At 38.7% G+C, this 18,111-nt stretch overlaps 1 protein-coding gene across 1 annotated transcript; it reads right to left on the bottom strand.

Moving 5' to 3' along the window:
* Nucleotides 1–567: 567 nt before the first annotated feature.
* loxl1 (lysyl oxidase-like 1) lies at nucleotides 568–17,889 on the bottom strand. Its single transcript, XM_084929902.1, has 7 exons — nucleotides 16,328–17,889; nucleotides 11,942–12,050; nucleotides 10,559–10,696; nucleotides 6,109–6,265; nucleotides 5,649–5,744; nucleotides 5,126–5,241; nucleotides 568–3,091 (listed from the first exon to the last, which is right to left on the bottom strand). The coding sequence occupies exons 1-7, from the start codon at nucleotides 17,415–17,417 to the stop codon at nucleotides 3,085–3,087; spliced, it is 1,713 nt and encodes a 570-aa protein (XP_084786028.1). The 5' UTR covers nucleotides 17,418–17,889; the 3' UTR covers nucleotides 568–3,084.
* Between the last annotated feature and the right edge of the window lie 222 nt (nucleotides 17,890–18,111).

The raw sequence follows: 18,111 nt of genomic DNA, 5'->3' as shown, positions 1-18,111 counted from the left end.
TTTGTTGAACAATTTGCATATTATTGATCAAGAAACTGACTTCACAGTCCATTGTTCGTCAGGGTACTAGTTTTAGTCATTATGCAAATATACTGTTTATAAGTTTGGGGAAACTGGATTCAGCTGAGACTGAAGAAGTCATTTGGATAAGTGATGAAACATTTCTCCCACTCAAAACACTACGAGCCGACAGTTTGTTTTTTGATTACATGACTGATTCATTTGGTGTCACCATGCAGCTGCATTCATTATTTGTTTTTTGTCAGTATCTTATATGGAGGGTGTATTTTTCTTTACTTGTAAAGGTCAGATTTGCATCCAAGCCAGAATTATGCCTGACAAAATAACATGCAGTACTTGGGAAAATGCCTTTGTGCATTAAACATATCACAGCTAATCTCTTACGAAGGAGGTGAATTCAGTAGCTTGTTACACTTGTCATAGAGCATTTCCCTTAGATCAGGTGACACATGCTACATGTGAGCTCACATGCAAACCTGCTGCATGAAGCACAGTCAACTATTGCTGTAAGAGCAGTGCATATAATCAACCTTACGTGCACACAGCAAACATGTAAATGTTTTTATTATACAAGACATTTTTGACAGGTGTTCACTGTTAGAAAAATACGGCACAGCCTCAAGACAGGTTAAAAATGCTGCATGTTAACCTACAGATAAGCTACTGCTCCACCGAATGTCAGAGTCACAAGTTGTTGGATTTTTCTTGGTAAGTGTACAGTACGATCATGATCTACAGACTGAATTAAAGAACTAAGCTTTTATAGAACAATATGAAAGACCTGCACAGAAAGGGGAACAATTTGGATATGAGAAGCTTGAAAACACACACACAAAAAAAAATAACAGTAAAAATCACATTTTGGTGCTTTGTCATTTGGCCAACACTTACATAATAGAAACCAGATTCTTACCCCCCAAAAAATATAAACTTAAATATTAAAGTAACATGTAAGATGTTCTAGTTATGAAACCCAAGTTCAGCCACTACTTATGACTGAAATACTGTGTGCAAAACCCATTTAATCTTTTTACATTATGTATTTATCTCTCTATATAAGTACTGCTATTGTTAGTGGCAGGGTCTGTGAGTCTGTACTTAAATCCAATTATATCATTACATGCATGCACGGGCAACCATGCATGCATGTAATCCAGCATTATTGTTTGTAATTTTATCTCACTGCATATCCTCACATTTCACTCTCTCTACACTATATCTATGCTTTATTAACTTACTGCTTACAGAACATTTGCTACTGTTGCTGCTTCACAATAAAAAATGCACCTCTGGCGAAACATGGGGCAACTTCTATTGTAGTGTGCACGTGCACAAATATGCAAAAATAAGCAAGTTTTCTCTTAGGTACAATCAAGTACAATCAATCATCGAAATTGCATCAGCAAGAGAAAAAATAAATAATGTTCTTTTTGGCTTTTTTTTGATAGTAGATCAGTTGTAAATATTGGATGAAGTAGGATGATTGATTTGCCTCATCGTAGCACATGGCTGAATGTAGAAAATCTAACCATGGTTTGCTAAGGGTATTATGGAAAAATGCTAGCTATTACTGACTTCAGTGAAAAAAAATATGAGTTTGTTTGTCTTTATTGTAAACAAATCTTATCCTTAGATAGTATAGATAGTATAAACACACAGCATTTATTGTCAAATCAACCAGGACCGAGATCCAGAAGGACTAAAGCTATTTTTCTAAAGTCATAATATGGAGTGCGTGCTCAATGATATTGCCAGTTGATTTATGGTTTTTACCTGTGTGTTGTAACAGATTGGTAGGCAGCCATGGTAAACCACTGCAGGGATATCATTTCAAAACAACAGCTCATGAGTTGGAGAGGTAGGTAGTGACAGCTTTCTGGCACTCTGCAGTATCATATTAAGGCATAGCAGTAGTTTGTCTTTTTTCCAACAACATATACTAGTTGAATAATTCAGATTATCAAGAAAGGAAAAAATATAGGTATTCACTGAATTCACAATTACAGTAACAGATCAAAATGGATACAACAAAATAATATCTATTATTAAAAACATGCATCTCTGGAATATTTGTATACACATTCTTCACATGGTATTGATGACCTATGTATCATCTGACCAGTGCTGGTGATTGAAGAAGAGACCACAAAATAGTGTAAGCATAGTGCTTGTGAATCTTATTTGTTATTTCTGCCAGCTGAGCTTCCTGTTACTGTTAAACTGAAATAAGAAAGGAGAAAAGAGGACATAACTCAAATATCTGAGGTTTTGGAGGAAAACTATGTCCGCTACTGACAGTCTGTCTTTTTTGCTGACTTCAAATTTGATGTTGCCAAATGAAAATATGACCTGCTGTCTTCCTCTTGCTGTTAACACAACATTAAACAGGATGTGCCCAGAGAGTCACAGGATTCCAGCCTGATCCACTGAGGCAGTGAAGAGAGAGAAAGAGAAAAAACTAACACATTATAGTTCTTCTGAGTCACTGGGCATCTCTGTCTGCCCCCACACTGCATGGATGAATGCACCTGGGAAGACTTTGTCCCCTAATTTTATTTGTTGGATTCCAGCTGAACCCTGACTTGTCTGGAACACTCATTTCAGCATGGGCACCATTTCATGCTTTTTATAATTCAAACAAAGCCACTCTGCGGGGGTGGCACAGCATAGATGTTTGTGTGGATATACACAAACATAAACACCTCTTTGAAAGTCAGTGATGTGTCCTAGCATGTAACCAAGCCAGACTGGTACCGTGGCAATATGAGATATGTAAGTGGGTGGGCAATATTATAGAACAGATTACAGGGATGTGAACTGTTGGTTCATTATTGGGATACTGACATGCGTTATGCATTATGCAGCAGTGCATACTTGTACTACTACCTCAGCACAATCTGATTGCTGGTGGAACCTATGCTTTTTTTGTCTGCCTTGGATCCCAAAACAGTGCAAAAAGCAGAGACAAATGGCAACAATGAACAAACAAGAAATGGATTCCATTCACATTTCAATGGAATAGCGATCAGGGTCACTCTAATGTGGCAGCCTTCCAGTGTCTGATCAAGACCTGTAAGACAAACACATAAGAAACAACATCTGTGTTACATTCTTGGGAGAGAAATTTGGAGATGCTCTGTCACCAGTGTCATTACTTTCCTTTTTGCTGTATCTTTCTCATACTCATTAATGCATACATATTTAGGACCTTCATGAATGATTAGTTGTGTTGACATGAGGATTTCAGTGTTGAGACAGTTGTAAATGTACTCTACCTTTAAGTTTTGTCTGTAGTTCGTTGAGGTGATGGGAGGTTTGAAGTGACTGTTGTTGTGAACTGAAGTGAATTGTTCTGAATTAGAATAATTGCTTTATGAAAGGGGATATGTGTCAGCTATCCAGCTATAAATATAATAAAGTAAATGCTATTTGAAAAGATTTTTAAGGTATAAACTCTGTGCAACAAATTAAGATTGTGAGGTTCAAACCTGCAATCACAATAATATTATCTAAATGACTGTTTTCTGTTTTCTTTCTGCCGTCTGGGGGTTGTTTGCATCTGCAGCCTGAAGTAAAATTGGCAGACAGTGTGAGTCATGGTCAGATGCAAAACTCACAAAATGCTGATTTTCAGTTTACTTTAAACAATCTAATTTAAACATTTTATTGCTCCGTTTATATAAACTGAATAAAAAAACTGCATGACTTATGACTGGCTTTTGAGACAGAGACTGGTGGTCCATCATCTACTTTGGTTTGTGATAGAGTAGCTGAGGTACAATGAGGCTTTATTTCACCTACTTCTAATGTTATTCAAAAGGCTGATTAGCTTCGAGGATAAGCTTCCATGTACTCAGCCAAATACTACACTGACTTGGTCTTTTAAATGTAGCCTGTAACTTCATGTGCCCAATACAGTTGTATGTAGTCCTTGGCTGTAGAACAAGGTGTACTGCTTTTAAGTAAGATGAAGAAGAGAAATAAGTGCCAGAGCACGAGGAGAGCCCTCAAAAACTTTGTCATTTTCAGCAAGATTTATATTTTTTGTTATCATCACAAAAACTGTAATTCAGTGGTTAAATTTAAAGTTTGACAAGCAATCCTTTTGCAATAATATCCAAGCTTTTAGGGTCTCAAGTTTGAATGTCTGCTCTGCTTTACAGACTGCACCTTTAGCTTTACTAAGTTTCATTATGCTGCTTCAATGCTTCACAAACTACACTAGCACTTATTGAAGCTTAGTACCATTCTGCTAATAAAACATGATTAAAATGAGCACTTTAGTTTTATTACAATAACCCTTTCTTAGTGTAGTGCTACAAAATATACTTACATAAATCATGTCATTTGGATTAAAATGTAACTATAGACATCTCTTTTATGTGATCACAGATAAAGTGATGATAAAGAAAAGGATAGAAAAAGTGCAGATAAGGACACCTGATATGTTAATATCTATGACAGCAGGACTTTTAGCACCTGACTGCAGCATACAAATCTTTTATTGGTATCAGCAGTTAAAAAAAACTATTATACTATAGTTTGCTATTATATCCAGTTTTTAATAGTGTGAATATGCTTTGGCAAACATATTTTAAGGTTTTGTTTCATTGCACCAATGTAACAAAGGGAGATTAGTTGGAGCACTCAAACCTCTTTATATAAAGTCTTTTCAAGAGGATATGATAGTAATTCAGAGTGCAATGATACACTTCCTAATAGCACTATTAACAAGTTCAACACCCCTACATCTCCCTTTGAGGGAGAATATCAAAGTTTCAAAGGCTCTTAATCTTAATGGGAGAATGAGAGCATAATTCATTAAATCATCAAATATTTCAACCACGAACCCATTAAGTCCACTAAGTACTTCAAAACACTGTGCAGCTCTTCAGATAGTTGCATTCAGCCGCCACCTTATCATATGATTTAATGTAACTCAGTGGTGGGAAAGTGACACAAACCCTGATTTAAAGTTTTCACTTCAGTTCCCATTTAACAAAAGCATTTTCTTTCCAGAGAAATGTCTTTAAATTGGGAGAGCATTACAAATGCAATAATTAACCTCGCAGTGAATTAATGTCGTACATTTTGTCTTACTTACTGTGCTATCTTGCAGTTTTTCGTTGTAACAAACCGTCCTGTGTAGTGAATGTTACACCTAACCACATTGTTGGTAAAGTCTGACTCCAGCACCAAGAACTTGGGATTAACCTGAAGCTGGAGATTAAACAAAGAGGGAAGATTATAATTTACCATAAACACAAATCATTGCAAACACTGGCTGCAAACAATGGCGCTGGTATAGATGAGAATAAAATATTCTTAAATGCATTATGAATAACTCTCAACTGAATGTATAGGTCTTTTTGTGTGGACATTGGAGCAATATTGATTAAATAAAATATGCATGAACAACAGACAATATGATAGATGGGAAACCAGTGGCACTGAATCATAAGGTGCTGCAACCTGAAAAACTCCAGATAACAAGAAACCTAAAAACTTCATGACCTGGATCAATTTGTTTTGGTGGCCTTGACCCTTTCTCACTCTATGAAATGTACTCCTGTGCTGCTTGCTAACTTGCCATGCCCATGCACGTCTGAGTCTCACTTGACTCTTACCTTTAGTATATAGTTTCCTGGTTGGATGTCAGTGATATCTATCCACTGGCAGTCAATATCAGCATTGTAAGTATCGTAGCAGCCTGGGCTCAGACCCTGAAGAAACAGAGGCAAAAAGAGAGGTCGTAAGGAATACTGATCTATGCCAAAAACAGCTGTAATGGTCGAAAAGTGAATACGATCGGATTATCTAATAAACATGAACAGAGCATAGAAGTTTATTGCTAATGTAACATCAACAAGCTAAATTTCATCAGGGACCATTTTTTACTAATACATCAATTGTCAGATTTATGTATTGGTGAAATACTGATATGTTTATTTAATTTTTACAGGTGGACTAGTCACAAAATGCATACCTACAGAGGATGGATATTGGCATGGTTCCTGATAACTATGATGTGAACCACCAAAGAATAATTGCCATTATATCCACTTCTGATTTTGTTTCTTGGATTACCTGAGTGTGAGCAGTGCAGGCATATCGCTTCAGGTGACCAAAGTCACATGTGGTGTCCTCCAGGCAGAAGCTAGCCTTGTGTCCCTCCGCCACTTTACGACCAGTACTGACCTCAAGTAAATCATAATGGCTGAACTCATCCATACTATGGTAATGTCTGTCAGAATGAGCAAACACACAATCAAAGTGGGCATCAAAAAGTTCAAACCAATGCTAATATTAGCAGTTATACAGTGTATCCCCATGGTAAAGTGTCATAGGAGAAATTACAATTAGTTTATTAATGCCGTTATGCTGCTATTGTAATTGCTTTGAGTTCTTTGCTTAATTTTAAGTAATTCAAATTTAAACTTCTAAGACAAAAACTGAATTGATGTACTGTCTATTCAGCCCGGTGACCTCAGCTGTTAACATTTTGTAACTGACGTTGCACCTTGACTGAACACATCATAAATCATCAAAGGGTAATGATACTAATTAATGACAACAATAAAGCATTGCTGAAGCAAGGTATTAGCACCCTAATGATGTATGAATGTTACTAATTAGCTTGTACAAATCGGCAAGATCAGAGGTGTTTGCGTGTGTGTGTGTGGGTGTGAGTTGGTGTTTACGCGGTTTTTTTTGTTTGAGCATGGTTATTTTTAAGCGTGCGTGCACATATCAATGTGTGTCATTTGTGTGTCACAGTATGAACACATTGCTATGCCTCTGTGTTTGTGTGTTTGCACAGCTTTAGCAGCTTAGGAAAGCCTGGATGCACATGACCACTGATCATCTCAACTGAACCGGAATATCAACCGAGTGTCTCTTAGTGTATGACTCTGTCAATGAGCCGGTCCATTTGAAATCATCTGCAATATTAACTGCTATGTGGCTTGATCATCTCCCAAATGTCAAAGTGACCCAGGATGCTATTCGCTTTTTACAAGCATGCTGTGCACATAATTGTGGTGCAAGCAGGCATGTGCATATTTGCATTGAGAGGTGACAGCATAATTTGATGTTGATGAGGAAGCCCTACTTCTGGGTCACTATTTTGATGGATTTTTGCAAAACACTTGCAAGAACTGAGTTATTAAAACATAAAAAATAGAAATATGCATTTCTTTGCCAAATTTGTTTCACTTTTTTGTGGTGGGGTTGCCTTTCTTTATTTTCCTACATATACAAGTTTAAAGCATTTTCTTTAACTTGAGTTTACATGGTTCTGTTTTCAAGGACAATAAATTACAAAGAAAATATCTGCACCAGCACTGGAACACAGTGATAAGTTTAAGGAGTAGTTGATGGGTTTCTTTACATGATGTTATTCGTTATACAGATACAGTGTTATAGCAGCAAGATTTATATTCTAAGTAGCTACAGTTATAAAACTATTAATTAATGTATAGATGTAGTCTAATATGGAGAATGTAGGGGAAATCTAAATTCAAATAATAAAAAAGCCTATGCCAATTTAAAAAAAACAAACAATCAATACATTATGCATTACAGGAATTAAACACTTAAATTAGTAGTTGTAATATTTTTTTTTATATCATTGCTAAGTTCCTTCATTGCTTCGTCGTGGTGGAGACTGTAGCTATAGCGGGTGAGGTAAGCACTGGATCCGTTACTCTCAGACACACTCAGACTATATAAATATTGCCCTTTTGCCTTACTTCATAGCCTGTGTTTCAACACAGCAACAGCTTTTACTGGAACAGTCATTAAAGATTGAAGGATGGCTTGGAAGGAAAAGTGGGTACTTTCCACTGATGGAGCAAGTGACCATTCAAGGACTCATTTGTTCCATAGAAGAGCCAACCAATTAGGGAATGATTTCAGGTAGAAACCTGTCTGTTGTTATCTAAGGCTAAACACTGTCTTCATTCTAACTCAGGCCATAAATTACTATTTTGTCTCTTTTGGCGTACAAATATCGATGACTGTGGCTGTTTATATCCTTGTTTTTTTATTGGGGGGTAAATGGGTACGCACGCAATTTGTGTGAGTGCATACATTCACATTTGTGTATAAAACAAGGAGGGAACTTGAAGGCCTGGAATGCTGAAACACAGCATTTGTTTGTGTTCCTGGAACTGGCATTCATTTCAGTGGCAGTCTTGAGATGATTATCTTCAGCAAGTGTGTGTATGTGTTTGTGAAATGAAAGAAAGTGTGCAGGAAGCAAAGCTGGATGACGAGATGCCTGGAAGGGTCCCTCTCCTCTTTTGATTTTGGATCCCCTTATTGACTATGTCAGCTATAGGGAATGTAGTGTTGGAAGGACATATAGGGGATTTAACAAGAATAGCTTGTATTGGTAATGTACAAAACATTCCAATCCTTCTTAGTTGTGAGTCATTTTCCACTCGTCTAGCAACAAACAAGACTTTGAGGGTTCCTCAGATCAGAGCGAGGGTTATAAAACACAGGAATTACAGTAGGTTCTTTGAGAACTATTTAGCAGTGGCCTGACATTTGCCTTCCAAAATGTGGAGGACCAGGATATGAAGACATACATCAAAGCACCTGCATAAATACTGGCTGTAATCTTTGACCAAAAAGGTCACATAGCTTAATACAGTTGTAACATATGAGAGTGAGATAAATAGAGCACAGGCTGAAGAATTCTATTAGTAACTAGTGAAAAATGAGTCAAACAGTTTTAATGAACTTCTGATTCTTCCACCACTGGAATAAAAACATGATCTACCTGGATTTCTTTGTTCTCATTCGTGTAAAAAAAAGATACAGAATTTCAACATTTTACAACCCTTGATGCTCAGAGAGAGCTCCCTTTTTTGATACCTATGTGCAAAAAATAGGAGTGGATGAAATGAAAGGCAAAACTGTCAACTGTCACTTGATTTGACAAAAATGTAGGGCAGGAAAGTTTATTGTAAGAATCTGGGCTAGAGATTTTCTTCAGCTAAAGAGGCTTCTTTGTAACCAAACACTCTGTCCCAGTAACCCATATCTGTGCTATCATACTTTAGCAGCAATTTGATCTGGTGTCATAGATTGACAGGAAAAATTGATTGATTTGTCATTCTGATCACACAGTCAGTGGAATGATTGCCTTGGCTTTCTGCCTCTTGGGAACCACTGTGTAAATGTAGACTGATGTCAAGCAGCAACAACACTGCCAATCTCCTAACGGCCAGTCAACATTCCTCTAAGATGAGAAAAGTAAGGAGAGCCTTGATCCTGTGTCAGCAAGCAGACTTGTTGAAATGGAGATTTTAAAAAAAACAGCCTTCATTTAATATAATATAAGAAAAGAACAATATGTCTCAAATCACCCCTTCATTACTTCTCAGAAATATTTGATCTTAGTCAGCTTAATTTATATATATACTAAATAAACTCCAGCTTGTCCAGAATGCAGCAGCCAGCTGGACATGACTTCTATTTTAGCTTCTTAGTTACTGGTTAACTTTAGACTTGATTTGAAGATTTAATTGGCAGACTTTGAGGCACATTCTAGACATTCTAGACTAGACTTGCAATAAAGTATAGTAAAGATCATCTAACACCTTTTTTGCCAGGTGGCAGCCTGGGGTCCTCAGCCAAGGCTCTGTTAGTATGTCCAGAATCTCATCTGAGAACCTAAGGAGGCTACCAGCCTTATGTTGTTAGGGGACCTAGTCTCTAGAGCAGTCTTCATGAGGCGATCAGATTAGCGAGTTCCCTAATATCTCTTAAAGACATATTTCTATATAAGTTCTATGTACTGAGAAAGACAGTGAGAGTTCTGTTTGTCAAATTGGTCAAACCAACACAGCTGTATTCCATTATTTTTTGTGTAATGTGGCTTGGCTCTGGACTCCACAGGTTACCAACCTCTGCTCTGTAGCCAGATTACTGAAAGTGAAACAGGACTTTTTTAGTCAACCAGCTCAAGGTCTGTCCTTATTTGTGAAGTGATCATATAGGCTACAACACAGTTTTCATGATAGTGTGACACCCAAGACAGCTGACCTCACATCGCACTGAAAAACTGAAAAAGAATCTTTTAGGTGTCCCAGTTGGATATGCAGTCCTATACCCATTCATGTGGCCATATGGCAATAAAGCTTTTTATACTGCCATTCACACAGTAGTTAAATACTGTTGCTTATGTTTTATTCCTTAGTGCAAAAACACAGCTTGCTTGGGTGTGATGAATATTCTTGCTTTGGTGGATTCAGTGTAATTAACCATTCATATTTGATACTTCTCCGACTCTACATTTTTAGCAACTAATCCTTGTAAGGATTTCTTATTATTCTTAATGGTATGTACCTGTCTCTCATGCACAAAGAACAAAAAATGTTCTCTTAATTGAAGTTGAAATAATTAAAACTGACAATTTTAAGAAAACAATGAGGACATATTTTAAATATATTGGTTAAAATAAATGCATTCATTCAACTGAATCTGAAAATCTGCTGTGCACTATTGTACATTATTAAGCACTTACTGATGACAGCTGTGCCACTCCCAGGTATGACGTGGCCTGTTCGGCATGAAGTCAGCAGTTCCCTTGTTCTTCACTCGCTGTGGAAATCGTAGCAGGACCCTTACATCATAGTCAGTGGTCTCAGAGGTATAGGCAGAGCTAAATTGTGCACATATACATGAAGACAAAAATGATGAGGGGAAGTGTTGGATGCAGGCACGTCTGTTTCTCATAACTAAGACAAGGAAAAAAAGAGCCCAACTGAAAATCTTCGAGGCAGGAGCATAGCTACTAAATAATTCATTCTATAGATTAAAACCATCTCTCCAAACACACTGTTTCAACATGGGCAGTGGGGGGAAAAAACGCAACCTATACACAATGAACCTTTTGTGCGAAAAAGGAGACACAACCTCGAGTTCACAATACCACTGAAGATCTAAGCCATTCATCTTGTGACTGTTGTTGACATTGGAGTGTATGGCAAATTACAACAGCCCATCTGTGGGTGATTGCTGCAGACTCAAGCAGGATATGAAAGGGCTTTGAGGGATGGCTGTGCTTGTGATGGGAAGAGAGCAAATAGAGGAGCCACAGGGACAACACACTTCCATCATTTCAATGGTGTCCTTAGTGCAGAGGCAGTCAAAGGGCCCAGGCCTGAGGCTCAGGGGATGCTTTTCACCAACACTGAGAAATGAAAGTAAGGACAGCCTCTATCCAGTCTTTTAAAGGGACCAGGATTTAGCTCATGTAAGTTGTGCTGTTAGTCAACTTTTTTCATTATTTATTTCAGAAATTATTGCACGGAATGGATATAATCCTGAAGGCTGAGTTCAAATAATGGATGGTTCACTCGCCGGTTAATGCTGCCCAAAGGTGAAGCAGCTCATAAAAACATGCTAGTCTTTCATAAAACTTTACATTTTGTTGTTAATGCATAAACCAAAGTGTGTAAACTGGACAGGACTCTAGCCTATGAAAAGTGCTACACAATTTAGTGTTCCCATTTACTGTTTTTGCAAACAGGCTCAATGCTGCCCTTAACCCCTTAATGCCCAGTGTATCATATTCGATACATACAGATTTGTTTTTGTTTTTTATACCCTTCTACATAAGAGTGACCCCCCCAACCCCCCTGAAAAAACTAAATAAATTCCACAATAAAAGGGTATTGTGGAATTTATTTAGTAGAAAATGCAATACAAATTACAAACCATATATGGAAATTAAAATGTAATTAATTAAAAAAAAATCAATAAACTCGATTTTCAAAGAAATTACAATATTTGGTAATTATTTCATGGTTCGGACATTAAAAGGTTAAGCTTTTTAAAATAAGAATTTGTCACAAGCACAAAAACTAAAGAAATATACGAATAAACAAACATAGGATGTCTTTACCTGGACAGACATTTCTCCTCAGCAGCACAGCGAAGAGAGTACATGTGGGCTCTCTGAATATACGTCGAAGCCTGGACATAGTTGGGATCAGGGACCAGGTCAGGCAAACCTGAAATAACATATAGACTTTTCAGCCTCTGTTGTCATTCACCAAGTTATCCAGTATCACACAATGCTGCTACAAAAGAAGTTCTAACATTTGGAAACAAAAAATATTTTTACACATATAATTTGAATGCTGTAGTAATGAATTCGCTGTAGTTCAAGCGGACAAATGCATTAAAAAAAATCCAAATTCCAAGTTCACCTAGTTTTCAAAGTTTTTTTTTGTTTTTTTAAGAGAAAGGTAAATGGAGTGGTGTTGATGGAAGAGATAATGGGCAAAATTTCAGCAACAAGGCCCACAGTTCAAGAGTGGGTTACACTATGGACCCAGTGACCACTAATTACTGTGCATTCCAGATTATTATCATGGCTTTCTAATGAGACACTTTCGCTGTGAGGGGCCTCTTTGACAGAGGTGAATTAGGGGTCAAAGAGCACAAGGGTTACATCTGAATCCATTATCTACAAAATCCCCCAAACAAAAAAGAAGTATACAGCCTCACCCCGATTATATGTACTTATAGTGTCAGTCTTATTAAATATACAGTATCATTTATTTAAAAGGTGGAAAAAAAAATATACCTTGCTCGCCTACTTGCTTGGCTAATATAATGTGATCTTCCAAAATACAAATTTTGACATGAACATGTCACTTCAGCTTAACCTTAAATGTAACAAACAGACAAGTCATACCTGCTGGGGACAAGGCTAAATTTGGAAATGTCTGAGAGTATTACAGAAGGGCTGGTTGCAATTCAGCCCAGGTTTTTCACTATTTTTGTTTCTCAAAACAAGTGACAAAGATTAAGAGATGTAGCAAAGTAAACAGTGATACACAGAGAAAGCCAGACAGAGCGAGAGAATGTAATGTATGTGCCAGGGCAAAACAACAATGATCTCACACCAACTTCTGTTTTTAAAGTGGGTCACTGACCACATCTGTTAGAAAAACTGAGGAATAAGTTGAAAGAAAAAAAAGCAGGCCTGACTTGCCAGCAATGGTCTGTGACATGGCTTATCACCTCTCTCTGTTTGGTTCGCAAAGGCCAGGCACATTTAAATGTGAGCTTGTTCAAACAACTGAAAGTCAAACCTTCTGACCTGTAAGCCTGGAAATCACCAAATCAAGTGCAATCTTTAATTCATGTTGTAGTGTGAGTGCAATGGGGGTAAAAAACAAACAAACAAACAAACATATCTTTTGATTTAGGACTCACAATAATGTGTTTAGTTGTAGCGTGCTGCGGAAAATACACAGAAATGTCCTGGCATCTAACATCCAGGTGAGTCTTCCCCCCCAACTTGCAAGTTTAAATAAGGACTTTCCCTTTGAGGAGGCTGTGTAAATATCCCATCTGACATCTCTCTCTGAAGAACACATACAAGACAGGGGAAGACTTCCTGCGCCAGACCATGTAAACACTGTAAACCAGTGTGAAACAGAGGTTTTCCAACAGAACTCTCAACTCCAAATATTTTCTCCTCACCCTAGGAAGGCTTTGTTCTCTGCCCCCTAATCTTTTGAGATGTGAAAGTGGGTCTCTTTCAGAAGGATAAAGTGTATTGAGACGCCAAAGCTGATCGGCTCTCAACAGCATGTGACAAAGCCGCACATTACACTCTAAGTGGGGCACAGAGAAAAGAAACTGAATCTTGCCAAGCTTTTTATACCATCGAATATAGGATAATAAAAGACATGAGGTCTCCCTTTCTAGATACTCCCATGTTGAGCTAGAGCTGTTACTGCAAAAAGATTGGAATACTTAAAATTCAGTGTTCTCATTTGAATATGTAGAATCATAATCACAACATCTGACCCACATGGTTAACTCTAAACTCAAATATTCCTTTGTTGGTTTATTTATATTTTCCACTTCTCCTTGCAATATGGCATCTATGTCGTGCATTTTGATGTTTATTAAACATTTTAGTTTTGGTGGTCAGTGAGCATGTTACAGATTAACTTTAGTGAGATGTTGAAATCTTTTCCTTGTATGCGAGAAAATAGTGGTGAATGTAATGAATGCAATAACTGCAGCACTGTACAAGTTACTGTATAATTATTCTCACTCCTGATTGTAGGAGGCTTTGCTGGAGAATATGAGAATATGAATATTGAGCTATAAGGGTAAAGCTGGGTTAGATTTCTTTGCCAGAAAACTTCACTGAAGATTACATAGTATTCACAAAAACACTGTAAAGGAGTAGCTTCCAAAACTAGAGGCACACAAAGCCTACACAGACAAAATCACATTTGTGGCAATATAAAGTAAATGGCCTTGGTTGATCACCTTTATTTTGCAAATATGTCTCCGTTTTAATCATAATTTGATAAACTTATTATATGTTGAGGATGGCAGAGACGTGAGTTAAGCCTTTCCTCTTTCTAGGCCTGGGTTGTGGCTCATGTAAAGTGCCTCATAGCCAGTGTGAGTCAAGAAATATAGGAACAAACTTGTTAAACTGTTCTAATTTTGCACATATGGTTCTAGGGCCACATATTGTAGTATGTCACATCCTATTGGCTGCATATTATCTGGCATTCAAGCTGGTGGTTGTGCACTACAATCAGTGTTAACACCTGAGAAACAACTGCAGCTATTTGTACATTCATGTTTTTGTTGCCAGTGATGACATTTACCATGTTGCCCACCTCCGCTTAACCTAAGACCTCTATGTGCTTGGTATTTTACCTTTGAACTGATTTTAGTAGAAATTATGTGTAATGAGAATTTTTGTTATTGCAACTGATACAGATTATACTTGGTGTGTATTCTGTGCTTCACAGTGTCTGATACAATACACGATTGAATTTAAAAATGACAGTGTAAATACACTTCTCTTCTTACGTCACCTTTAACACAACTTTACTATAGATCAGAGTAGTTATTATGATACTGTACCAGTTTAATGCCTTGCCGTGACGCAGTGCAATAAAAATGTCAGCTTTTCAACAGCTCCCAGTGACTGAATCTTTATCACAATGATTACTGAGAGCACTAAGGCATCTGCACACATGTTGGCTTTTTGTGCCTTGGAAATGGCTCCCAGCTCTAGAGTATTTAATGAATGAGACTTGTAAGGCGTACAGCACACTAGAGAGACTGCTGTGCAGTATGGCAGATTATTGAGTAAAACAAAACGATAAACCTGCATTAACAGTCTGAGAATCTCATTGGAGGCCCTCATCTCCTCCCTATTCAAACCAGACACAGCTTCTGGCACGCAGAATATAGACAAACATGTTGTTTGCATTGAACTAAGTCATTTCGAAATCTACATAGGGCTGAAAATAAACTTACCTATCGAGAACAATACTGTAATAATTTATGAAAATGAGTGTTATTAATTGCTAATAGTTTAAAAGAAATCATAACCTATGGCAAATAAACATTTCAAAGACAGTTCACTGCATGCTTTGACCCTCCTCATACTTCCCCCGAGGACTCTTACTAAATATTTATTTGATTTCCTGTAGCTGAAGCAATGGACCCCATGTGTTACAGGGACTTTCCACACTCTCCCTTCCCCTAAGGGAGTGGTGAAGTACTGTATCACCCTCCCTTGTTTCTCCTCAACTGCCATCAAACCCAAGAGGTAGCCACCAACACCCCGTCACCAGCCCCCTCCTATGAGGTCACCACCATCATTACTAAACTCCACACGCCTCATGAACCAGTGTACTTTGTAGAAGCACAGCACACCCCCACACAAAACACAGGGTTTCTTGTGTCTGCTCTCTGTACATTGGCAGGCTTTGCTCGGCACCTGGTTTCAATAACCATACAAGTGGGAAAAGATGAACCTTGTGTCGACTTTTCTTTGTTTGTAAACTGAAAGAAGTTGAATTTTAAACAGCTGTTTCATTCCGATTACTTCAGATTTCTGATAAACATGGAAGAAGATGACTGGAAAAACTTTATGGTGTACTTGAAAGGGTGGTGGCCTTTCTATTACTCTCGGTCTTGCATATTTTGCATTCATATCTGGAGCAACAAGAGAGATCAGATGGCCAGCTTTTCATTTTTTGCCTCACAGACTGAAATACCTTGGGTGAATGCCTAGAACTGAACATGTGCCCTGTTTGAACTGAAAATGTCAAATATAATAAGTGCTTCAAGATTTCCTTGAAAACCAAACACAATCTTGGATCTAAAGCCATTTCACTTGTGTCACAGCCTAGTTTAATATTACTAAGATGTAGCTAAATGCCCTGACCAAAGTGGTCAATGAAAGATACACTGTGTTAGTTTATCAATGCCAAAATAAACCATACTTTACCTCTCTGATTTGGTCGGTACACACTAACGCCATTCGAATTAGGGTTCTCAACGGCAGAATTTAGAGAATTTCTGCCTGAGGGAACGGATTGTACGAAGGGAGGCTGGGGTCTTCCAAATGGAGGAAACTGCTCATATTGGGGGCTCCTGACTGGCGGTTGATTAGCAGGTCCTGATCTGTCTACTATCACAGGAGGGGCCTGGTTGGCATCAGGGGCAGGAATGGCAGGAGCAGATTCCTCATTGTAGAGACTGTGAGTGTATCTGTGGTCCAGACCATCAGCAAATGGCAGCTGGGGAGTACGTGCAGGCACCACAGGATTGGATGCGTAGCCATATGACTGGAAGTAATGATAGCCATCATCAGTAAAGTCAGACGGAGAGCCTGGGAGCACAGGGGCCAAACCACCTCCATATATACCTCCAGTATACCCTCGTCCAGTGCCATATCCTGTTCCACCATACGCTCCACCAATAACAGGCTGAAAGGGGGGCTCGTAGCTCCTGACTGGTACATCCCCGAAACTAGGGTCATAAGGCACTGGTTGGAAAGGAGGCTGTTGAGGCAACGGGTACTGTGGGTAGGCTGGTATGTTATATGAAGATGAAGAAAAGGAAGAGGATGATGATACTGAGGAAGAGCCTGTAGATGGCCGGAAGCGACTGCTAGAGGATCCCTGGAATTGGCTACTTCCAGTGCTACCTGTGGTTTGTCTCCAATTATCAGGCACTTGTCCAAAGCCAAAAGGATGCCTTGCCTGTCCACGGACAGTTTCAGAGGATCCTCTTGAAGGAGCCTGTCTGCGGACATTGCCTCCTTGAGGTCTGCGTGAAGAGCGTGGACGAGAATCTGCCACAACCACCCTCGGACCTCTGTCCTGGGTCCCTTCCCCAGCAGGAATGTATTCAGCTCCACTGTTCAGTAGGCTAAAAACCTGGCCATTGTTCTCCCACTGAATCACCTGCCTCCACGGGGTGGAAGAGCTGTCCTGCCCTTCACCCTGGCTCTGTCCCTGAGTCTGTGTGGCAACCTGAGCCTGCCCTGAACTCAACGGGATGAATGCCAAACATGCCACAAAAATAGAAAACATACTGGCTCCAACGACAGCACACCTCCCAGAAAACCAGACAAAAAAAACAACAACCAAAAAGCAACAAAAACAAACTAACAAAAAAATACCTTCCAAGTCCACCAGAAAATCAAACTTAAACCACCAGCAGTTCTGTCAATAAAACATGTGTTTCCTCTTCCCGTGGGTAGAGCTTTGGTGCAAGTGTTGAGAAAGATGGAGAGTTGAAAAGCCTGTGGTTGAGTGCATCTGCGGTTCTTCACTGCCAGCAGCAGAGGAGGTTGAATGTGCATTCAGGAGCAATGACACCCAGGAGAGTGAAAATGGGGTTCAGCAGACCCACTATTGGTGTTACCCTCTGCTAGTGCTATGAGAATATGCCCTGACTTCTCGTGTGTCTTCTAGCTCGCCTGTCAGTAGACTGAGCATTGCTCTCTGCCTTCAAAAAAGAAAAGCCTGTGCACTGCACGACCGCAAGCTTCTATTTGCCTGATTGCTTACAACGGGTTGTGAAAAAAAATCTCAAACTTTTTTTTTCTTTTTTTTAAGGGGAGGTCCTGCATGGCCCTAGTGCTAGTGATATTCCTTACATGAGCTTCCCCAGAGTCAATATTATTATCTACCCACAGAATTCAGACATAGTAACACATCTTTCTTTTATCCTTGCGTGAATTCTTATAAGCCATTATAGACAGTGTGACCTTGACTACTCCAG

This window comes from Perissodus microlepis, chromosome 1 (genome assembly GCF_051167445.1).
Source record: "Perissodus microlepis isolate ML-2025 ecotype Zambia chromosome 1, ASM5116744v1, whole genome shotgun sequence".
Lineage (NCBI taxonomy): Eukaryota > Metazoa > Chordata > Actinopteri > Cichliformes > Cichlidae > Perissodus > Perissodus microlepis.
Note: the sequence above shows the minus strand (reverse complement) of the source record. Positions and strands in the feature narration are given on the sequence as shown.

What these genes read in the sequence shown, in the direction of transcription:
- loxl1 (XM_084929902.1), bottom strand. Translation starts at nt 17,417, where the DNA reads ATGTTTTCTATTTTTGTGGCATGTTTGGCATTCATCCCGTTGAGTTCA. An exon ending in GTACCGACCAAATCAGAGAG is followed by an intron (nt 12,051 to 16,327) that starts GTAAAGTATGGT and finishes ATGTTATTTCAG; the next exon opens with GTTTGCCTGACCTGGTCCCT. An exon ending in GAGGAGAAATGTCTGTCCAG is followed by an intron (nt 10,697 to 11,941) that starts GTAAAGACATCC and finishes TGCACAATTTAG; the next exon opens with CTCTGCCTATACCTCTGAGA.